Genomic DNA, 17,337 nt, shown 5'->3' on the forward strand with positions numbered 1-17,337 from the left:
GAAAGTTAAGACAGGCATTGAAAAAAATGCAATGAGACCAGAAAGGAACCTTCAGGAAGCACAGACACGTTTAAGTTGCCTTAAGCACACCACTTGCCTCTAAATGGGAGCCTGGGTTTTAAAAGTCCTGCTTGTGTTAGCCCAAGAAAGGTCTTGCAGCCACCTTCTCAGTTTACACAATGAAGTGCTCAGTAATTCAGGGGCTGATGGGCCAGGATATGGGATTCCTCAGGACCCGCTGCTGCACCTGTATTCTGTCCTTGGGCCAGTTCTGCCCCTGGGTCTTTCAGAGGGGTGCAGGGAAAGCAAGGGAACAAGACTCTAGGCTTCGCGGTTTGCTGTTTATTAGCCCCTGTCTCCACACTCCTGGACTGGGGCTGTGGGCACGCGTGTGTGCATGCATGTGTGCGTGCATGTGTGTGCGCGTTTGCACTTTTCCCTGACCTCACTTTTGAGCTGGTGCCTCTCTGATGTGTTTGGTTAGTGATGTTGGAGCAGAGGATTCTTCAGTTCTGTGTGAGATGGGAGTAAATGCAGGCAGTGGGTGATGTGGCTCTGAGAAGAAGGAAGGTATCTTGCCTGTCCTGCAGCCCCTGCGCCCCCAGCTCTGCCTCAAGGCCCAGGGGGATAAGAAGGTCCCCCTGTTGGCTGACCCTCTGAAGCTGGGGTGAGAGGTGTGCACCAGCTGCAGGCAAGCCTGAGGCCCTGGCCTCCTTCAGTCTCTTCTTCCCTGCACAGCCCTGGGCACAGGGCTTGGTTCCCTGACCCAGGCCTCAGACCACATGCCTCTCAGGCTATGACTGTTGACTCCTCTTTTCTTAATGGCTCAGCCTAGATGGTGGGACAAGTCTTGCCAATGGGTCGTGTAAGAAGGGAGTGAAGAAGGGGAGGCCATGATTGGCGGCTCAGGGAGCAGAGCACTGTCAGTTACAGCGCCTCAGATTTTCCTTCTGGTCTTTGAGACTGCCAAGGGGAGGGGCTCTTCCATGAGACCGTGGGCACGGGGAAGCAGGGTAGGGAGGGCACATCCTTCTTCCCGCCCCTGACTCCTTCCAGCTCAACCTGATTTCTCGTGGAGACCTGGATTGGTTCCGGCCCTGCCCTTCCCTGCTGATGCTCTGTAGTCTCCTCTGCCCGCGCTGGTCTTGGCCCTCAGGAGGAGATTAAGGGTGGGGGAGCCTGTCCTGGCGGCAAGTGCACGGGAGTTAGAGGGTTGGTCTGGCAAGTCCTGACTGGACTCTGGCTCTGACCCCCGCAGTCACCCTGCCTCCTCTCTTGACACCCTGAGCCAGGTGAGGAAAGCTGAGGAAGCCTGTCCAGGAGCCCGTGCTGCCCATAACACCACCCATGAAATACTCTTGTACAAACAATCCAACATGAATCCAATCAAGCTTCTAGATTCATACCAGGAGAACATGTTAAATAGCATCACAGGGATGTCATCGGAAAAGCCAGACTGGGAGAAACTATAGCACATGTGACCTGGGTCCTTCAGCAAATAAATAGCAAGGGAGAAAAAAGAGAGAGAGATTGATGGGAGAGCTTAGAGACTAAGAGAGACCTAGGAGACAAATGGACCGATTTTAATAGATGGACCTAATTTAGATTCTGATTCAAACAAACTTAAAAAAAAAACAGAAAACAGTTCATGGGTCAATTGGGGAAATTTGAAAATACCTAGTTATTTCATGATATTAAGGAATGACTGTTAATTGTTTTTTTTTTTTAAAAGAATAGTTTGTTGATTTTAGAGAGAGGGGAAGGGGGAGGGGAAGGGAGAGAGGGAGAGAAGGAGAGGGAGAGAGAGAAACATCTATGTGAGAGCACAACACTGACCGGCAGCCACGACCCAGCATGCACCCTTGACCTGGAATCGAACTGGCACCTCCCCGAGTGGAGGACAAGGCCCAACCGATCGAGCCACACGGCAGGGCATCTGTTCACTGATTTTCGGTGTGATAATGGTATTGTTATGTTTTCTAAAAAAAGGACCCATAAGTTTTCTAAAATAGTTCAGGTACACCCTGAACTATTTCAGATGACCAGATGCCTGGGATGTCAGGGCTGGGGAGGTGCCAGGTACAGATGAAACAGGAATGGCTCTGAGAAGAGTGTTGTTGAGTCTGAGAGATGGGGCGTGGAGTTCCACTATGACATTCTTTTCATTTTTGAGTAGCTTTGAAAATCACCATGATAAAATCTGGGAGAGGAGGAAGAGAGGAAGAGAAGGGGGAGGAGAAGGAGGGGGGAGGGGGAGGAGGGGGAGGGGAGGAGGGAGAGGGGGAGGGGAGGAGGGAGAGGGGGAGGGGAGGAGGGAGAGGGGGAGGGGGAGAGGGGGAGGGGAGGGGAGGAGGGAGAGGGGGAGGGGGGAGGGAAGAGGGGCGGGGAGAGGGGCAACAGCAGCCCTGGCAGGCCTGAGACCGCCCCCTTGGCTTAGCTCCCAAGAACCCCGAGCCTGAGGCGGGCCGCCCACCCGCGGGCAGCGCAAGGCCCGTCCCAGGCTGCGGCCACCACCATGGGCGGGGTTCTCAGGGCAGGAGCCTGGCTGGGGCACAGGCCGGCGGTGGGGGCTCCCGCTTGGCTCCCCGAGGCCCCCCAGGTTCCCTCCTCCCAGCACAGCCCTGGGGGGGGCACTCACCGTGGAGAGGCAGCCCCGGTCCTCGCGGAGGATGGCGCCGAAGCCCAGGAAGCCGGTGACCATGACGAGCGCGCCGGCGAAGAGGAGGATGTAGGCGGAGGCGGCGAAGGTGCTGGAGGCCAGGACGCCGAGGTAGCCGCTCTTCTCCACCAGGGTCCACACGCCCACGGCCAGGCCCGCGGCGCCGCCCACCTGCGGCCCGAGTGAGAGCAGGTGGCCGGGAGCCACCGCCGCCCCTGAGCGAGCGCCCGCTGCCCCCGCCGCCCCGGCGCCTCATCTCAGCGTCCTCCGGGGAGCCTGCGAGGACGGCGGGCCCCGCCTTTGGTGAGGAACGCGAGGCTGCCGAGGCCGGGACCGGTCCGCGGTCACACGCCCGGGTTGCAGGGGCGGATTCTGAAACCAGGTGTGACTCCCAGGTCTGTGCTACTCACCACGTTACCTGTGAGTTCCCGTCCCCGTGAGGTAGGGGCACGACAGCAACTGTGGGACGACCTGCGTTTGAGCCCCTTCGCCTGCGGATTCCCAGCCACCCTGTGCCCTTCCTCCCCCAGGGTGCTCCTGGCTCTTGCCCACATTCCCCGGGGGCACGTCACCCCCCCCCCCCCATTTCATCCCTCTGTTTGCCCGTGGGGGAAGCACCAGGGGCTTCCGTCTCTCCTCTGCAGGCGAGGAAATGGAGGCTCACAGAGGAAGGGCGAAGTGCCCGAGGGCCTGCCTGCCTCTGGTCAGAGGCAACGGGACGGGGCGCCGGGCAGGGACAAGAGCTCAGGATGCGGCCTCCAGGGTTGAAAGGATCTGTACTCCACAGCTGGAGTCTCTCTGGGACCTGGGAAGGCCCAGCAGGAGATTTTTCTTCTTTGCTAATTGTCTGATTCCCTTTAGGCCCTGAGAAGGGGGCAAGGACAAGACCCTGCTGATTTGCAGGTCAAGGGTGTGTCCTTAGGGAGGGTACCTGGAAACAGAGCTGAGGTGGCTCCTTGCTAGGTGCTTTGTGCAGTGGGGCTGAGCAACCCCTGTTGTGACCGTTAAGCTCAGCAGAAGTGTGTGTTCCAGATGGGGACTATTAGGATGTGTGCCCAGGGTTGGGGTGGGAGCAAGACCCCTGGGACCTCTGACCATTTCTGCCATCTGCTCCTGGGAAGGCAGACTTCTGTCTGGCCCCCGTCTCCTTGCCACATTTAGGGATGAGTTTTCTTCCTCAGTGGGTGAAGACTGCTCCCTCGGGGGTCCTGAGTGTGGCCAAAGTGAGAGTAGCCCCACTGGGTTCAGTCCACATATGCTGGTCCCTGCACGGTGTTCCCATCATCCCCAAAATGACTCTGCATGACCCACCCTGTTACCTAACAGCTCTGTTCTCAGGAGTCACAGGCATCAGCTGAGCAAACAGAAGGTAGTTCTTAGCAATTAATATGCACTAGGCACCTACATTACTCAGCTTACCATTTTATCTTCTGAGCTCTGCAATAGTTCTGTGAGGATATGGGGGGCACATATTATCTTTCTTTTGATGAAGAAATTGAGGCTTGCAGAGAGTAAGAATAACATGCTCAAGATGACAACACTGGGAAGTTTCAGAATTGAGATTCTGAGGTTTGATCCAGGACTTTGTCCTTGGATCCCACAGATTGGGCTCCACTTGCTCCACTACTCATTTGTGCTTTTAAAATAATCTGTTTTCTTCAAAGTGCCATTTCATCCCCCTTAGCATCTCCATTAGGTAAGAAAACCAGGTGGAAGACACACAGCTGTGTGGCTCTGGACGGAGGGGAGAGGCTAATGTGAGACATTTTGGTTCCATTTTTTTCCTGACGTTTTTACATCTCTAAAATTGACATGCATCTTGTGATTAATGGCATCTTACAATTACACTTGGCAGTACTTTTTCTTAGTGGTACAGAAAACAATGATGTATCTTACAATTGATGTTATCTCAGCTTGAATGAAATCCTGGACTACAATAGGCTTGTAAATTCTTGGCGAGTGTACACCTTCTCTGGCCCTCACAACCCCCATGACCAGTGAGGAACTTCCTGAGTCTGGGTCCATGGAATTATGTTAAGTGAGAGTTTCCAGCAAAATGTCCTGTATATTTTATTTCTGCCCCTACAGCATGCCTAAGGGTAAGGGTCCTAACTTTGCGTAACTAACTGTGTGACCTAAAGATAGTACCATGACCAATCTGGACCTAAGTGTCCTCATCTCTCAAATAAAGGGCTTGTATTAAACCAGTGGTTCCCAACCTATAATCACCAAGGACCCCTTTAATTACTTTTTCCAACGGATCTTGTGTTTTGAAGGTTTTTGCCTACCAAACCCAGTGCATTAATCAAGTAATAATTCATTTCTCATTTTTTATTAATTAATCAAAGGCACATGACAGTGTCAGGAAGAGATTCTGAGTAGCATGAAATAGTCAACGTGACCGCACTGAGTTGATCTAGTTTTTAATTGCTGTAGGCTCTTAATAGAAACCTGCACATTACCCATTATCCATTAGGCTTGTCAACCCCATAGCTGAGCACCGGATCTGACACTACCTACAGGGGCACATTTGGACTGGACTGGGGACACTTAACCGGTTGGGGGACATGGAACCCACTGAAAATCTGATAAAAATACTTTGGATGCTTTGCCCAGAGAAATGGTGAGAGTTCAGGTTTGGGGGCTGGAGCCCAATCTGTCCCATGCAGGGAACCATCCTGTACCGCATTGTCGCTCTAAGGCAGTGTTTCTCAGCCTGGATGCACAGTTACCTGGGAAGCTTTGTAAAACCTCAGCCACATCCCAGCCAGGTGACATCTTTAGGAGTGGGACATGAATATTTTATTGTTTCCATGCGGTTCCAGTTGAGAACCACTGTGTAGATGTCATGTTTAATAGAGGGTCAAAGTGTCCTGCTCCTCTCTTCCAGTAGGTGGTGCTGTGCTGAATTTCATAGACCACACTGCTTCCTGGAAGCTTTGGGCCCTTAGCCTGCGGACAGGTGTCTTTGACATTTGTTCAGGATTTGAACTCTATCCTGTTCCATCTGTGTTAGGGTGTTTGCTTTGTTAGAAGGTGAGGTAATGAGGAGCAGAATTTTCAGTCCAAAGGGGTGAAAATCAGATTATGTAAGACAGGAAAAAATCCATGGCTCCCCAGGAAGGAGTGGGGGGGGGGGCTCTGAGAAATGCAGCCCCAGGAGAGGAGCAGTACTGATCCCACTAGGACAGGGCTTGCAGTCAGAGAAAGGGCTGAAGTCTTGCAAACAGGCAGAGCCTAAAGGTCAGCCAGGGTGGCAGCAGGGCCCCTGGAGGTAAGGGAGGGTCTGAGGGGTATCTGGAGGGACAGAAGAAATCAGGAGGTGAGTATGAGTCATTGGGGACCCCCTCCCCTCACCTGGGCTGTCACATCTGGTGGACACCGAGTGGGATTTGCCATCAGGAGCAAGAGGAGTTTAAGTCCAGGGGGTCTCCTGCTTGGGACTTGGTCAGCTTTTTAGAGAACAGTCTTTCCTCTGGATAGGAAAAGTAAAACCTGCTAAATGTCAGAGTGGGGCACCTGAGGGTCTTGGGAGGGTAGAAGCCAGGAGGCCCAGGTGCTACCCTGGCTGTGCCCCTCACTAATCACCTGACTGTCTGCCAGACACTTCCCCTTTATAAACCTTAGTTTCTTCTTCTGTAAAGTGGCGGTGCTGGACAAGATGATCTCTGAGGTCCCTGCCACGTGGGTAAAATGTCTCTATTACTTATCAGGGGGACAACCAGTGGCTCATCGCTTTCACTCAAGCCATGTGGAGACTGCCTAGGTCAGCAGAATGAGCAGTGGAAGGAGAACTGAGGGGAGGACTGAGGGGTGGGGAGAGCTCTGACCCCAATGAGCTATTTCAACAACTATTTGCATAGAGTTGTTTCAACAGTTTTTGGCTCTTCACAGAAACTGTGTTGGTTTTCTGTGGAATATTAACTACATTTTCAAAACCAGAGCCTGTAGTCAATTAGCCAGAAAACCCTGCAGAGGGTGAAGTTGGCCTTTTTACCAACAAGGACACAGGCAGGCCAGGGGGCAGGCAGGTCACCCATGTCCTGTAATTTTAGGAACCTCCCATTTATAGAAAAGAAACATTGCCACAAAGTTGCTCACGTCCTGTGGGGAGAAGGATTAGCCTTAGTAGTCACACATGCTTGGGTCCTGATAGACATCAGGCAACAGACTGGAAAAAAGCAGGTGGAGAGTGTATTTCTTTGTTAGGGTACCAAAGGGTTTCTGTGCTGGAACCTGGGGGAAAGACCAGTGGGATGGAGCAGGAGCCAGGACCGTGGGGGCTCCCAGAAGGTGGGATCCCCCTGGGAAGAAGAGGTCTCTGCCTTAGTACGAGGGGAGCCACTGCATGGGTAGGCGCAGGGGGTGGTGTGGCTCACTTCTGTAAGTGTCTGCTGGGCACCTAGGTGCCAAGCACCACGCTGGACTGGGAAGGGTTCTGGGCAGGATATGTGTTCACCCATTTGGAACCTCACTTGTCATCTACGCTCCTCCTCCCCTGGGCAGTCTCATTAACAGCACCACTGCCGGCCCACACCAGATCCTCCCAGGTCACTATGGACTCCCTTCTCTCCATGCAGGGACAGTCAAGTGCCAATCCCACCCAGCTCCATTGAGACATGCCATTCACTGCCTGGCTTTGCCCCGTGCCCCCCCCCCCCCCCCGTATTTGCCTCCTGGCCTCTGCTCAACCCAGGGGCCAGCTTGTTGTGGTGGTGTGCTCCCAGTGGCTGAACCACCAGGCATTCCTGGTGGCAAATCGCCTCGACCTCCCCAGCACCCAGAGACTAAGCCCAAAGCCCGGAAGGGCCTCGAGGCCCTTACATATCCAGCCTTAGCCTGATTTTTGGCTCCGTCTTCTTCCCTTCCTCCACATGTGGGCTTTTGTTACTATGAACTAAGTAGTTGCTTTTCCTGAAAACATTGCAGGTACCCAATAACTAAGGTAATAAAGTACAGTGCTGAAGAGGCCAGTTGCCAGTGCCCGAGCCCCAGCTCCCCTATTGGCTGTGTGAATTTGGGCCCCTTACAGAGCTTCCCTGGGCCTCAGCTCTCTCATCTCCCCTTGAGGCCCCTCCTTTCTCACACTGTTCTGTCTGCCCTTCCTCTTCCTCTGGCTCTCTGGGCCCGGGGTGGGGGGGTGGGGGGGGTGTTTCCTGGGCCTTCAGTGTAGCTCTCAGCATGAGTGGGAACCACACCTTGCTCCCCAAAGAATCCCCAGCTCCACACATGGCCTGGCACACAGGAGCCACAACAGTGGGGGTGGACTCGGTGGGTGGGACTTGGGCGGAGGGCGCGGGACACAATACAGTGTGCTGCCCGCGAGGCCTCTGTAGGCCGAGCCCTGGGCAACATTATTAATTCTTGTCCTTGTTTTCTGGCAATTTTTAATTTCAGGGGGAGTCTGAATCTCAGAGGGGAATGGACTTTTCTGCAGGGCCCTAGGAAGACCTTGGAATGGCCTGGGGTAGCACCCACGGGTACTTAATGCAGCCGAATGCTTCACTACTCTCCTTCTCTCTCTTCCAACTGGCATCCTGGGCGCGCCTACTCTGACCAGGCGCAGTGCCGGTAGCGGGGCCCAAGCCTGACGTGGTCTCTGCCCCATGCTGCTTGCAGGTGACTGGCTGAGAAGACCCTGACTAATCACAAGGTGATTCCCATTGTTAGGAAGAGGTGGGGGCTCAGGGAGAGGGCTGGAGACAGGGTCTGAGCAAGGCTCAGTCTGCTGGGGCTGGCTGAGTCACTTCTAAAGAATGGTTCCCCATTCCCGAATCCAGAGTCAGCTGAGCCCAGGGCTGCAGCCCCTCGGTGTATGCCGAGCCCCCTGCTCACAGGGCTGGGGTGGGGGTGGGGGACCACACTCCAACCACCCCCAACGCCCTTCCCGGGGAGCACAGGTGAGCTTGTGTCAGGGACTGCTTGCTCTCCACCTTATTAATGAGCAGCACCTGCCGGCACCTGGCGGGCATCTCTCCCAGCTGCCTCACATGCTTGTGACCTTGGCACTAGTTCTGTTTGCGCTGAACCTTCAAGGATAAGCTTATTATGCTAAAGGCCACTTTCCATGCAAGGCATTCTTTTCTTGGCTCTTTGACTTTAAAGAGCCCCTGATAAAATAAATCAGCACTACCTTCCCCTCCTCGCCCTACCCATCTACCTTTAGAATAAGAGCAGGCCTCCTAGGACTTACTGAGCTGGGAGGTAGTAAAGATCACCTGTTCCTCTTCCACACCCTGCTCCGAACCTGGAGGGAGCCTGCCTTGTGCCGTCACTGCCCCCACTCCCAGCAAATCCTTGTGTCCTCCCTGCTAGCTCCATGCCTGGGTACAGGTTTCTATGGTTACACTCATCACAGCATATCTGCTGCATTTGTTACTTTGTCTCTCCTTTTAGCCTTGTGGTTAAATCTCATTCATCTCAGCGTTCCTGGCGGAGTGCTACACATGGTAGATGCCCAGCAACTCCCCACGGGAGGAGGGAGGAGGGAGGAGGGAGGAGGGAAGAAGAGCAGAGGGAAAGAATCACGTCTAACCCCTTTTATATTCTGAATGAAGAAACTAAGGCCCAGAGAGAGGCGACTGTTCCAAGCTGCCATTACTAGCCAGAGGAGGAGTGGGGACTAGAACTCAGAACCCGTTTTACCAACTGGACTGCTGACCCACACAGAGCTCCTTTGCCCATGAAGCAAGCCACCTGGTGTCTGGGCCACAGGCAGGCCTGGAGTCTCTGAGTACAGCAGGGGCAGCTCAGAGCTGTCCCCACAGGCTTCATCCTTGAAAGGTCTCATCTGCAATGGCCCTGTGCAGACCCCTCAAGTATGAGCCTGTCCCCCAGCAGCTCCTGACAGCACAGAGGCAGAGATGCCCTGAACACCTTGGGGGTCTTGTGACTTCAGCACCTTAAGAAGGGGCGCAGCAGAAACACCAACCCAGGGCCCTCACGTGTTCCCTCTCTGATGACATGGCTGCGAGGCAGGCAGGGCCATGTTCCCTGGAGGAGGATGGGCTAAGTGAAGGGCTTTGTGGTAGGAAAGGAGTAGAGGCTCTTCCCTGACAGTGGCCCCAGGGGATCCTGGGGGGATGTGTAGATGCCCTTCAGCCCCCTCACTCTCCTGGCTGGCATGAGTGCCCCAGCACCTCTGCCTCCTGTCTTGACCCAAGTTCCCCTTAAGGGCTCCCACAGGTTTCCTGGAGGCTGAGCCCCCACTGGCCCCCAAGGGAAGCACCATGGCCTCTGCCAATGCCCCAGGCAGGACAGAGCTTCAGGAGCAGAGGAGCTGCTCCAGGCAAGGGAGCCGCCACTTCCCCAGCTCTCTCTCAGCCTGGCACAGCTCCTGGGAGGCTGGAAAAGTTTTGGTTATTAACACTGCCAAGCAGCTAATTAAAATAGTAAATTAGAGAACAACAATGCAGGGTGATGGGAGGTGTATGGAGCGGTGCAGGAAGTGGGAGGAGGAGGAAAAGCCACATAGGAAAGCCTGGGTCACATTTTCGGTCCAGGGTCATGAAGGAGGCACGAGAGTGTTGGCATTTTTGGTTTCTGATGCAGAACTATATCCAACGGAGCCTCCCCTGCCCAGTGAAATGGTCACGATCAACAATGAGTTAATCACAATCCAAAGGGGGTGGGGTGGGAGTCAGGGATAGGGTGATGGTAAAGGGTGGGGGCTCAGGCATGGGTTGAATGTTGGGGGGTAGGGGTCCAGAGGTGGGGTGGAGCTGAAGGACAGGATGTGGGTGTCTGTTGTGATACTGCTTAAGTCTTGCTTATATTCTTCATACTCTGCATGTCCAAATGCCCCTACTGTCCTTGAATGCCCCATCAACCTTGAACCTTGGGGACATTTTTGGATTCCAAGTAAGCATCAGATCAGTGGGCCTAAGGCTGTGATTATGAGTCAGTGGTCTATGGGAAGAGCACTAGACTGAGTTAAAAACCCAGAATTAAAATAGAACTTTGCCAATCATCTGAGCCTCAGTTATATCATCTACAAAATGGGAATGAAGATAATTATAGAGTGGTTGTGAGAATAATCTGGAATGTAAAATGATTTATGACCCTCAAATTATGCTACATTGGCAGCTGGTAGAGACTTGGTTTAAAGTCTCATCAAGAACACCAGGCCTGGTACAGGGTCACAGGCACCTGAGTTGTGCCACATCCAGGTGGAGGTGATGACTGCTCCCACCATCCTACTGCTCTGGATTTTTCAAACTTTGGAATGCCACCCATCAAGGCTGTGAAATAAATGTGGTGGGTTGTAACCTGCACTAAAAAGCAAACCCCCCAAAACAAAACAAACCCCACAAAATAGAAGAGAAAATATCAGTAAGGGCATCGCACACAGTAAGGGTAAGCTTAGTTTCATGAACAATGCTTCATATAAGCATTTCTTTTGCTTCCATGTATTTTTTACATGGGTCATTATCTCCACAATCTTAAAGCCAGTGCTATGGACAGAGAAAGCTGTAGGGTGAGGCACACCCCTTAGTCTAACCATAACATTTGCACATAATAGCTAAGCACCAACTATGTGCCAGAAACTGTGCTAATTGTTTCTCTAAATATTAATCTTTGATTCTTACAGGTACTGACACTCCTATTAAATGTATGAAAAAAGTGAGGCTCAATGAGATTAAGTGATTTGCTTAATGTTTTATAGTCTGTTCAAGTTGCCATAATAAAATACCACAGCTGGGTGGCTTGAACAACAAATTTATTTCTAATTCTCATGGATCTGGAGGCTAGAAGCCCAAGACTGGCTGATTGGGTTTTGTTGAGGACCCTCTACCTTGCTGACAGCCTGCTAACTGTGTCCTCACATAGCCTTTCCTCTGTGCATGCTTAGGTAGAGATCTCTCTCTCTTCCTGTACTTGTAAGGCCACCAATCATATTGGTTTAGGGTCCCACCCTAATGACCTCGTTTAACCTTAATTACCTGCTAAGGCCCCATCTCCAAATACAGTCACATTGGGGGTTAGGATTTGAACATATGAATTCTGAGGGATCACAATTTAGCCCATAGCACCCAATGTCCCACGGCAAATAAATACCAGGATCTGAATTTGAACCCAAACTGGAGCGGCAGTCTTCCCAGAATGCTCTGCTGCCTGGCTAATCCATGTATACCCCCAAAGCCACTGCAGGAAAGTGTGGGAGTGGAGCTGGAGGAACAGAGCCTGGCGGCCAAGCACACAGGCTTAGGGGTCAGAGAGAGCTGGGATCCGGCTCTGGGACTTTGGGTAAATTGCTTTCCACTCTGTAAAATGGGGCTCTAAGAGAGTCACTCACAGCGTCGGGGTGCTGGGAGGGTTAAATGGGACGATGCAAGTGGAAGGACAAGCACAGAGGAAGCCTACAACAGTGAGCTCCAGGAAAGCTGGGGGCTCTCTCCTCTGAGGAAACCCCAGTGCCTAAAACAGTGCTGCGCACTTGGTATGTGTTTAGTAAACATTGAGGAATAGATTTTTTCATTGTCATTATTAGCGACCAGAATACCTGGTTTGTCAGCTTCGCTTATCACCACTATAGTACCCTGGGCAAGATTCTGAACTGGGTGAGCCTGTCCCCGTCTGTGAAATGAGGATAATAGTGACCGCGACTGCCAGGGTTGACGTGAGGATCACATGCGGTCTTTATCCAGGGCGCCTCACAGATGCTGGGCACCATAACCACCGAAGACACACCTGGGCTTCCTAGCCTCTCAGTGCCGGATTTTCATAGAATGTGGCAAGGTGCTATTCGGCAAAGAATCGCTGTTCTGGGGAGAAAGCAAGTTTGCGGGTTCCCCCCAGTCAACGGAGCCAAGAGCATCCCCCTCTGCTGCCAGGCTCACCTACTGCGTCTGTGCAGCGCAGCGGTGGGCAGGGCGCTGGTGACCAGCGGAGCGGCACTGTCTGAGGGCCCCCTTGTTGAGGTGCATTTCGATTCTCTGAAGAAGATGGAAGGGTGGGAACCACGCGGGGCTAGGGCAGCACTGACCAGTGTAGAAGCTAGCATTTCTACGTGTCTTAGAGGGGCTCAGTGGGGAGGACCAGCAGCTGGACTCGGGGGTGCTGCACGGAGGGAGCCTTCTCCTGTGGGAGGGATGCAGGGGTCCTCATGGACAAGGCCCATTCTGGTAAATTCTGGTAAATTCCCAGGGATTTTGTGCGCTGCAGAATGTGGTGGTGTTGTGGGAAAGATGGGCCAGCAGTCTGCCCATATCTACTTATGAGAAGATCATAGCAGGTCCAGGGGACAGATGCCAGGAAGAGGCAAGGAGAGATTCTCAGTGTCTCAGAGGGAGCACGACCCTGTTGACATCTTGATTTTGGACTTCTACCCTCCAGAGCTGTGAGAGAATAAATTTCTGCTGTTTAAAGCCACTTAGCTTATGGTACTTCATTATGGCAGCCCTAAGAACCTAATATCGTGAGATACTGGCAATTTTTATTTTCTTATTTATACTTTCCAGTATTTTAGAGATTATTTGTAGTGGCTACAGAAGACTTTTCTGATCAGGAAAAGCATACTTCTTCTTCTTACTATTACTTTTAATTCTCACCTGAGGATATTTTTCTGATTGCTGAGAGTGGAAGGCGGGGGGAGAGAAAGAGAGAGAGAGAGAGAGAGAAACATCAATGTGAGAGAAACACATTGACTGTTTGTTACTGGCTGCCTCCTGCACTTGCCCCGACTGGGGGCTGGGAGGGAACCTGCTCTTGACCTGGAATTGAACCAACAACCCTTCGGTGCAGGGGCTGACACTCTAACCACTGAACAACAACAGCCAGGGCAAAACATACTTATTATTTTTAAATATGTTTTTATTGATTTTTAGAGAGAGAGAAAAGGAGAGGGAGAGATATTAAATTGATGAGATCCAGAGAGAAACATCAATCTGGTTGCCTCCTTCATGCCTCCTACTGGGGATTGAGTCTGCAACCTGGGCAGGTACCCTGACAGGGAATCGAACCAGGGGCCTTTTGGTACATGGGCTGATGCTCAACCACTGAGCAACAGTGGCCAGGCCATACTTAGTCTTTAAAAATAATCCTCATTCAGCAAGTATCCTAAACACCCTTCTGGATTTATCTCTGAGAATCAAAGCTATCTGCACCCACACAGCTTACTGATCAGATCAACAGAGCTCTATTATTCCACTGTCTTCATCAACACAACTTCACTATTTCAGGAAACACTTGCCCAGAAAGATAAAAATTGCAAATCAGGTCATTGTTTGTTTCAGGAACTTCGCAGAAAAAAAACATTTAAACAAACATTAAGTTGTTCGACTTGTTAACAGCATCAAATGACCGTCTACTCTCCAAGGCTCTTTGGAACCCTTGCCTTATTGTGTCCACCAATCCTAAACCAGTGATCGTCCCCAATCTTAACCAATTTCATCAATCTTAATGAAATACCCTGAAAATGCAGATGGATCCCATCTCTGCCTTTGCCTTTCTGAGATCTCCTAAGACTTTGTCCAGGGGTGAACCCCTTCCCATGGTGAGCAGGCATCTCAGCTTGGCCTCATCAGCATGTTGGGTTGGTAGTATTTTCAGGCCTTCTACATCTAATATATCTGAAATACTGACTTTATCAAATGCCTTCTGTGTGCAGAGACTGCTAAGCACTTAATATATACCACTTCAGGGTATCTGCTAAATGAACTGTTAAAAGATAAACTGAGGCATATTAAAAAGTTTAAGTTTATTTGACCAAAAATCAATTCAAATCAGGCAGCAGGTAGAAAGGAGCTCCAAGTCTACAAAATGAAAGACATCTATAGGCAGAAGGGAGCCAGAATAAGGAAGTTATACCAGACAAAAAAGTAGATTGGTCACTATAGGGTTGCTTCCTTTTAGGGGATGGCAGGGATCCATCTAGCACTTAAATAGTGCTGATCAGGTGATTCCTGGTAAACTGGTTTAACATCCATTTCTGGGAGGACCAACACTATCATTAAGTTAAGTCCCAGTTTGGGACTGTTGTCTTGGTTTTGACAAACCCCAAGAGTTTAGGAATGACCCCTGTTTTGTAGCTGGGGAAACAGACTCAGCCAACATAAGTGGCATGCCCAAGGCCACACCATTAGAACAGTGGAGCCTAGGTCCACCTGACAGCAAAGCCTGCACTCTGAGTGCCTGCCTCTCCAAGTTCAGTGAGACTGTAACACAAAATATACCTATTCCCGTGCATGACTATTTTGGGGAACTAATGGTACTCTCCTCCCAATTATCCTGATAATTGCCTCAAGAGGACAGACTCCACTCCTGGAAGACCTCACCTTGTGGGTTTCCCAAGGGGAGTTGCTATAGACCATTCCCATCTCACACAGAGGCAGCCCCCACCCCCAGGACTTCTGTTTCCCTGCCCAAGCCTGAGACTGTGAACCATGGAAGGAAAATGGGCTTTGGTGGAAAACAGGCAATTATGTCAGGCAGTCACATTTCCCACAAGGCACTGGTGCAACAAGTTAGCACGGAAGAAAGAGCTGGACCCTTTGTACAGCCAGCAGGAACACAGAGCTCATTGTTATGTTTATGCATCCTTCATTCAGATGGCATGTGGTACAGACTCCATGCCAACCTGCAGACCGGATTCTTTTCTTCCCCCTCAGTAGCAAATGTACATATTTGCTTTAAAGTAGGCAGAATTTGCCCATGGGTGGTCTTTGATTTGGAAGAAATCAATACCAGAGTGGTGACTCACAAAACAAAGGTAGCTTAACTCATTTGGTGCTGGGGAGGGGTATGTATGTGCAGAATTCACTTACCCAGAAGAAGAAGTTAAAGACAAAGAGTAAATACTTCAGGTAGACGATCAGCCAGTCATCCTGCTCAGCCTTGTAATGGGCCATGGTTGCTGGGCCTGCAAAAAGGACACACATGCTGGGTTGGGGGTCTGCAGAGAATCTCATCCTTTCCAGAGCCAGAGCTCCTTGGCAAGGTGCCCCTCAAAGGGCTTGGTAGCCTGTCTGGCCAGGGGAGTCTAAGGCTATGGATGTTAAACCTTGAACAAAGAGCAGGGAAATGCAAAGGCTACTGACACATGAAGGTGAGTTGTGCAGAATTTTCAAGATCTTGGTTTTGTCCCTTTGACACAGGTCTAACCTACAAGTCTTCCCAAAGACTTTGCAATAGCCTTGTATGTTCTTACTCTCTCCCCCCGTCTCATCAGGTTTGCAGGACACAAGTTTACTTGTCTTATATGCGTGTATGCACGCACGCACGACACACATCCACATACCCCATACCTGCTTTGCGTAGGAACCCTGCACTCTGCATCATTTGAATTGGACCTCCGCATGCATGAGCCACAAATCACAGCATCTGTGCTGGAAAGGACTTTGACAATTGACCAGTCCACCCCACCTCCCCCTGCATCTTGACTTTCCAAATGAGGAAGCAGGTCGGCAGGCTTAGTAGTTTGCCAGGGAGAAGTACAAGAGCTCTGGAGTCTGACTCCCTGAGATCAAACCCAGATCTGTCATCATATGTGTGAGACTTCCAACAAGTCCTGTTCCTCAGTGTCCTCATCTGTAAATGGGGATAATGATACTGACGTTGCAGGGCTGTTCTGAAGGTTAAGTGGGCTAACCTGTGAGAGGTGTCTGGCACCTCTGTGGCACAAAGTAAGTGCTCCATAAATGTTAGCTATCATTATTACATGGAGCAGAATGAGAAACCACAACTCCTGCCCTAAGGTTCCTAGTCTTTGCCCCAGAACCATACTTCCTTTCCTTGCCCTGATGCCCACTGACAGACTCTCTGGGAACTGTGACATCAACTGGTGACAAAGGTGGAGAAGATCATTGTGCCCAGAGTCCTGTTTGCCTCTCAGTAAGTCTGAACAACAGCCTGTGTGGTTTCCTCTTCTCCTCAGGCTCCCTGTCCCCAGCACCTACACACACATACTCTCACACTCACAGAGAAGTGGCTCCTTAAGAAACCATCCCCTTCTAGGGGACCTCTTTTATTCTAGGACCATAAGCAGTGAGGCATTGGTCTGGCCCATTGCTGTGCATTTTCCCTCACTTCCCACCTCCGTTTGGGCCCTCTGTGCCACTACCCTGCTCCTTCTTGGCTGGTGCTGGGCTAAGCCCAGATGACTTCCTCCTGAGCCAGCGCTCTGCCTTTTATTTCAAGCTCCTGGGCTCCTGGGACAGGGACAGCGGAAGACAGAAAAGGAAAGGTGGCTGTCTTGGCATTTCTATTTGCAGACCTTGAAGAGGTAATTTAAGACTTTTAGTCTTGTTAAAAAAAAAGACAAAACCCATTTTTCTCTGATTTAGTCTGAGACGCAGGGTAGTGGAAAAAAATACAAAAGGAGAAAAAAGGAAGCCTATAAAAAAGTCTAAGCAACGGTGACAGATAGGGTCAGCCAGGCGACTGCAATGGGAGCTATCATAAGGTCCTCTTGCAGGAGGCCTCAACAGAGCTTCTCTGGGCCACTGCAGGCCAGTGGTAAAGTGGCCATTTGTTTGGGGCCTGGCTTTTCCTGTCCACTTCTCTCCTCCATTTGCCTGGCCCCTCCAAGCCAGGGCCCACAGGACTCATGTCACAGAACATTCTCTACACCTGCAAACCAAGGGGTCACAACCTGTTAAAGGAAAATTTTTTTTTCTAAAAAAAGTTCAGGAACAAGACAAGATTTATCAAAAAGAAACACATTTCTAATGGTAAAATTC

General features: G+C 51.1%; 1 protein-coding gene across 3 annotated transcripts in view; it reads right to left on the reverse strand.

Moving 5' to 3' along the window:
• The window catches only part of TSPAN11 (tetraspanin 11), a 66,299-nt gene that overhangs the window by 25,619 nt on the left and 23,343 nt on the right, over nt 1–17,337 (reverse strand). For all 3 annotated transcript variants that reach the window (XR_013998135.1, XM_081128058.1, XM_081128057.1), the window contains exons 2-3: nt 15,424–15,518; nt 2,639–2,830 (exon numbers count right to left, since the gene is read on the reverse strand). Coding sequence is in view for 2 of the 3 variants with exons in the window: in XM_081128058.1 (XP_080984184.1) it covers nt 2,639–2,830; nt 15,424–15,507 (276 nt within the window). In the remaining variant the exon portion in view is untranslated. The remainder of the gene's footprint in view (nt 1–2,638; nt 2,831–15,423; nt 15,519–17,337) is intronic.

This window comes from Miniopterus schreibersii, assembly GCF_964146895.1.
Source record: "Miniopterus schreibersii genome assembly, chromosome: 2".
Taxonomy (NCBI): domain Eukaryota; kingdom Metazoa; phylum Chordata; class Mammalia; order Chiroptera; family Miniopteridae; genus Miniopterus; species Miniopterus schreibersii.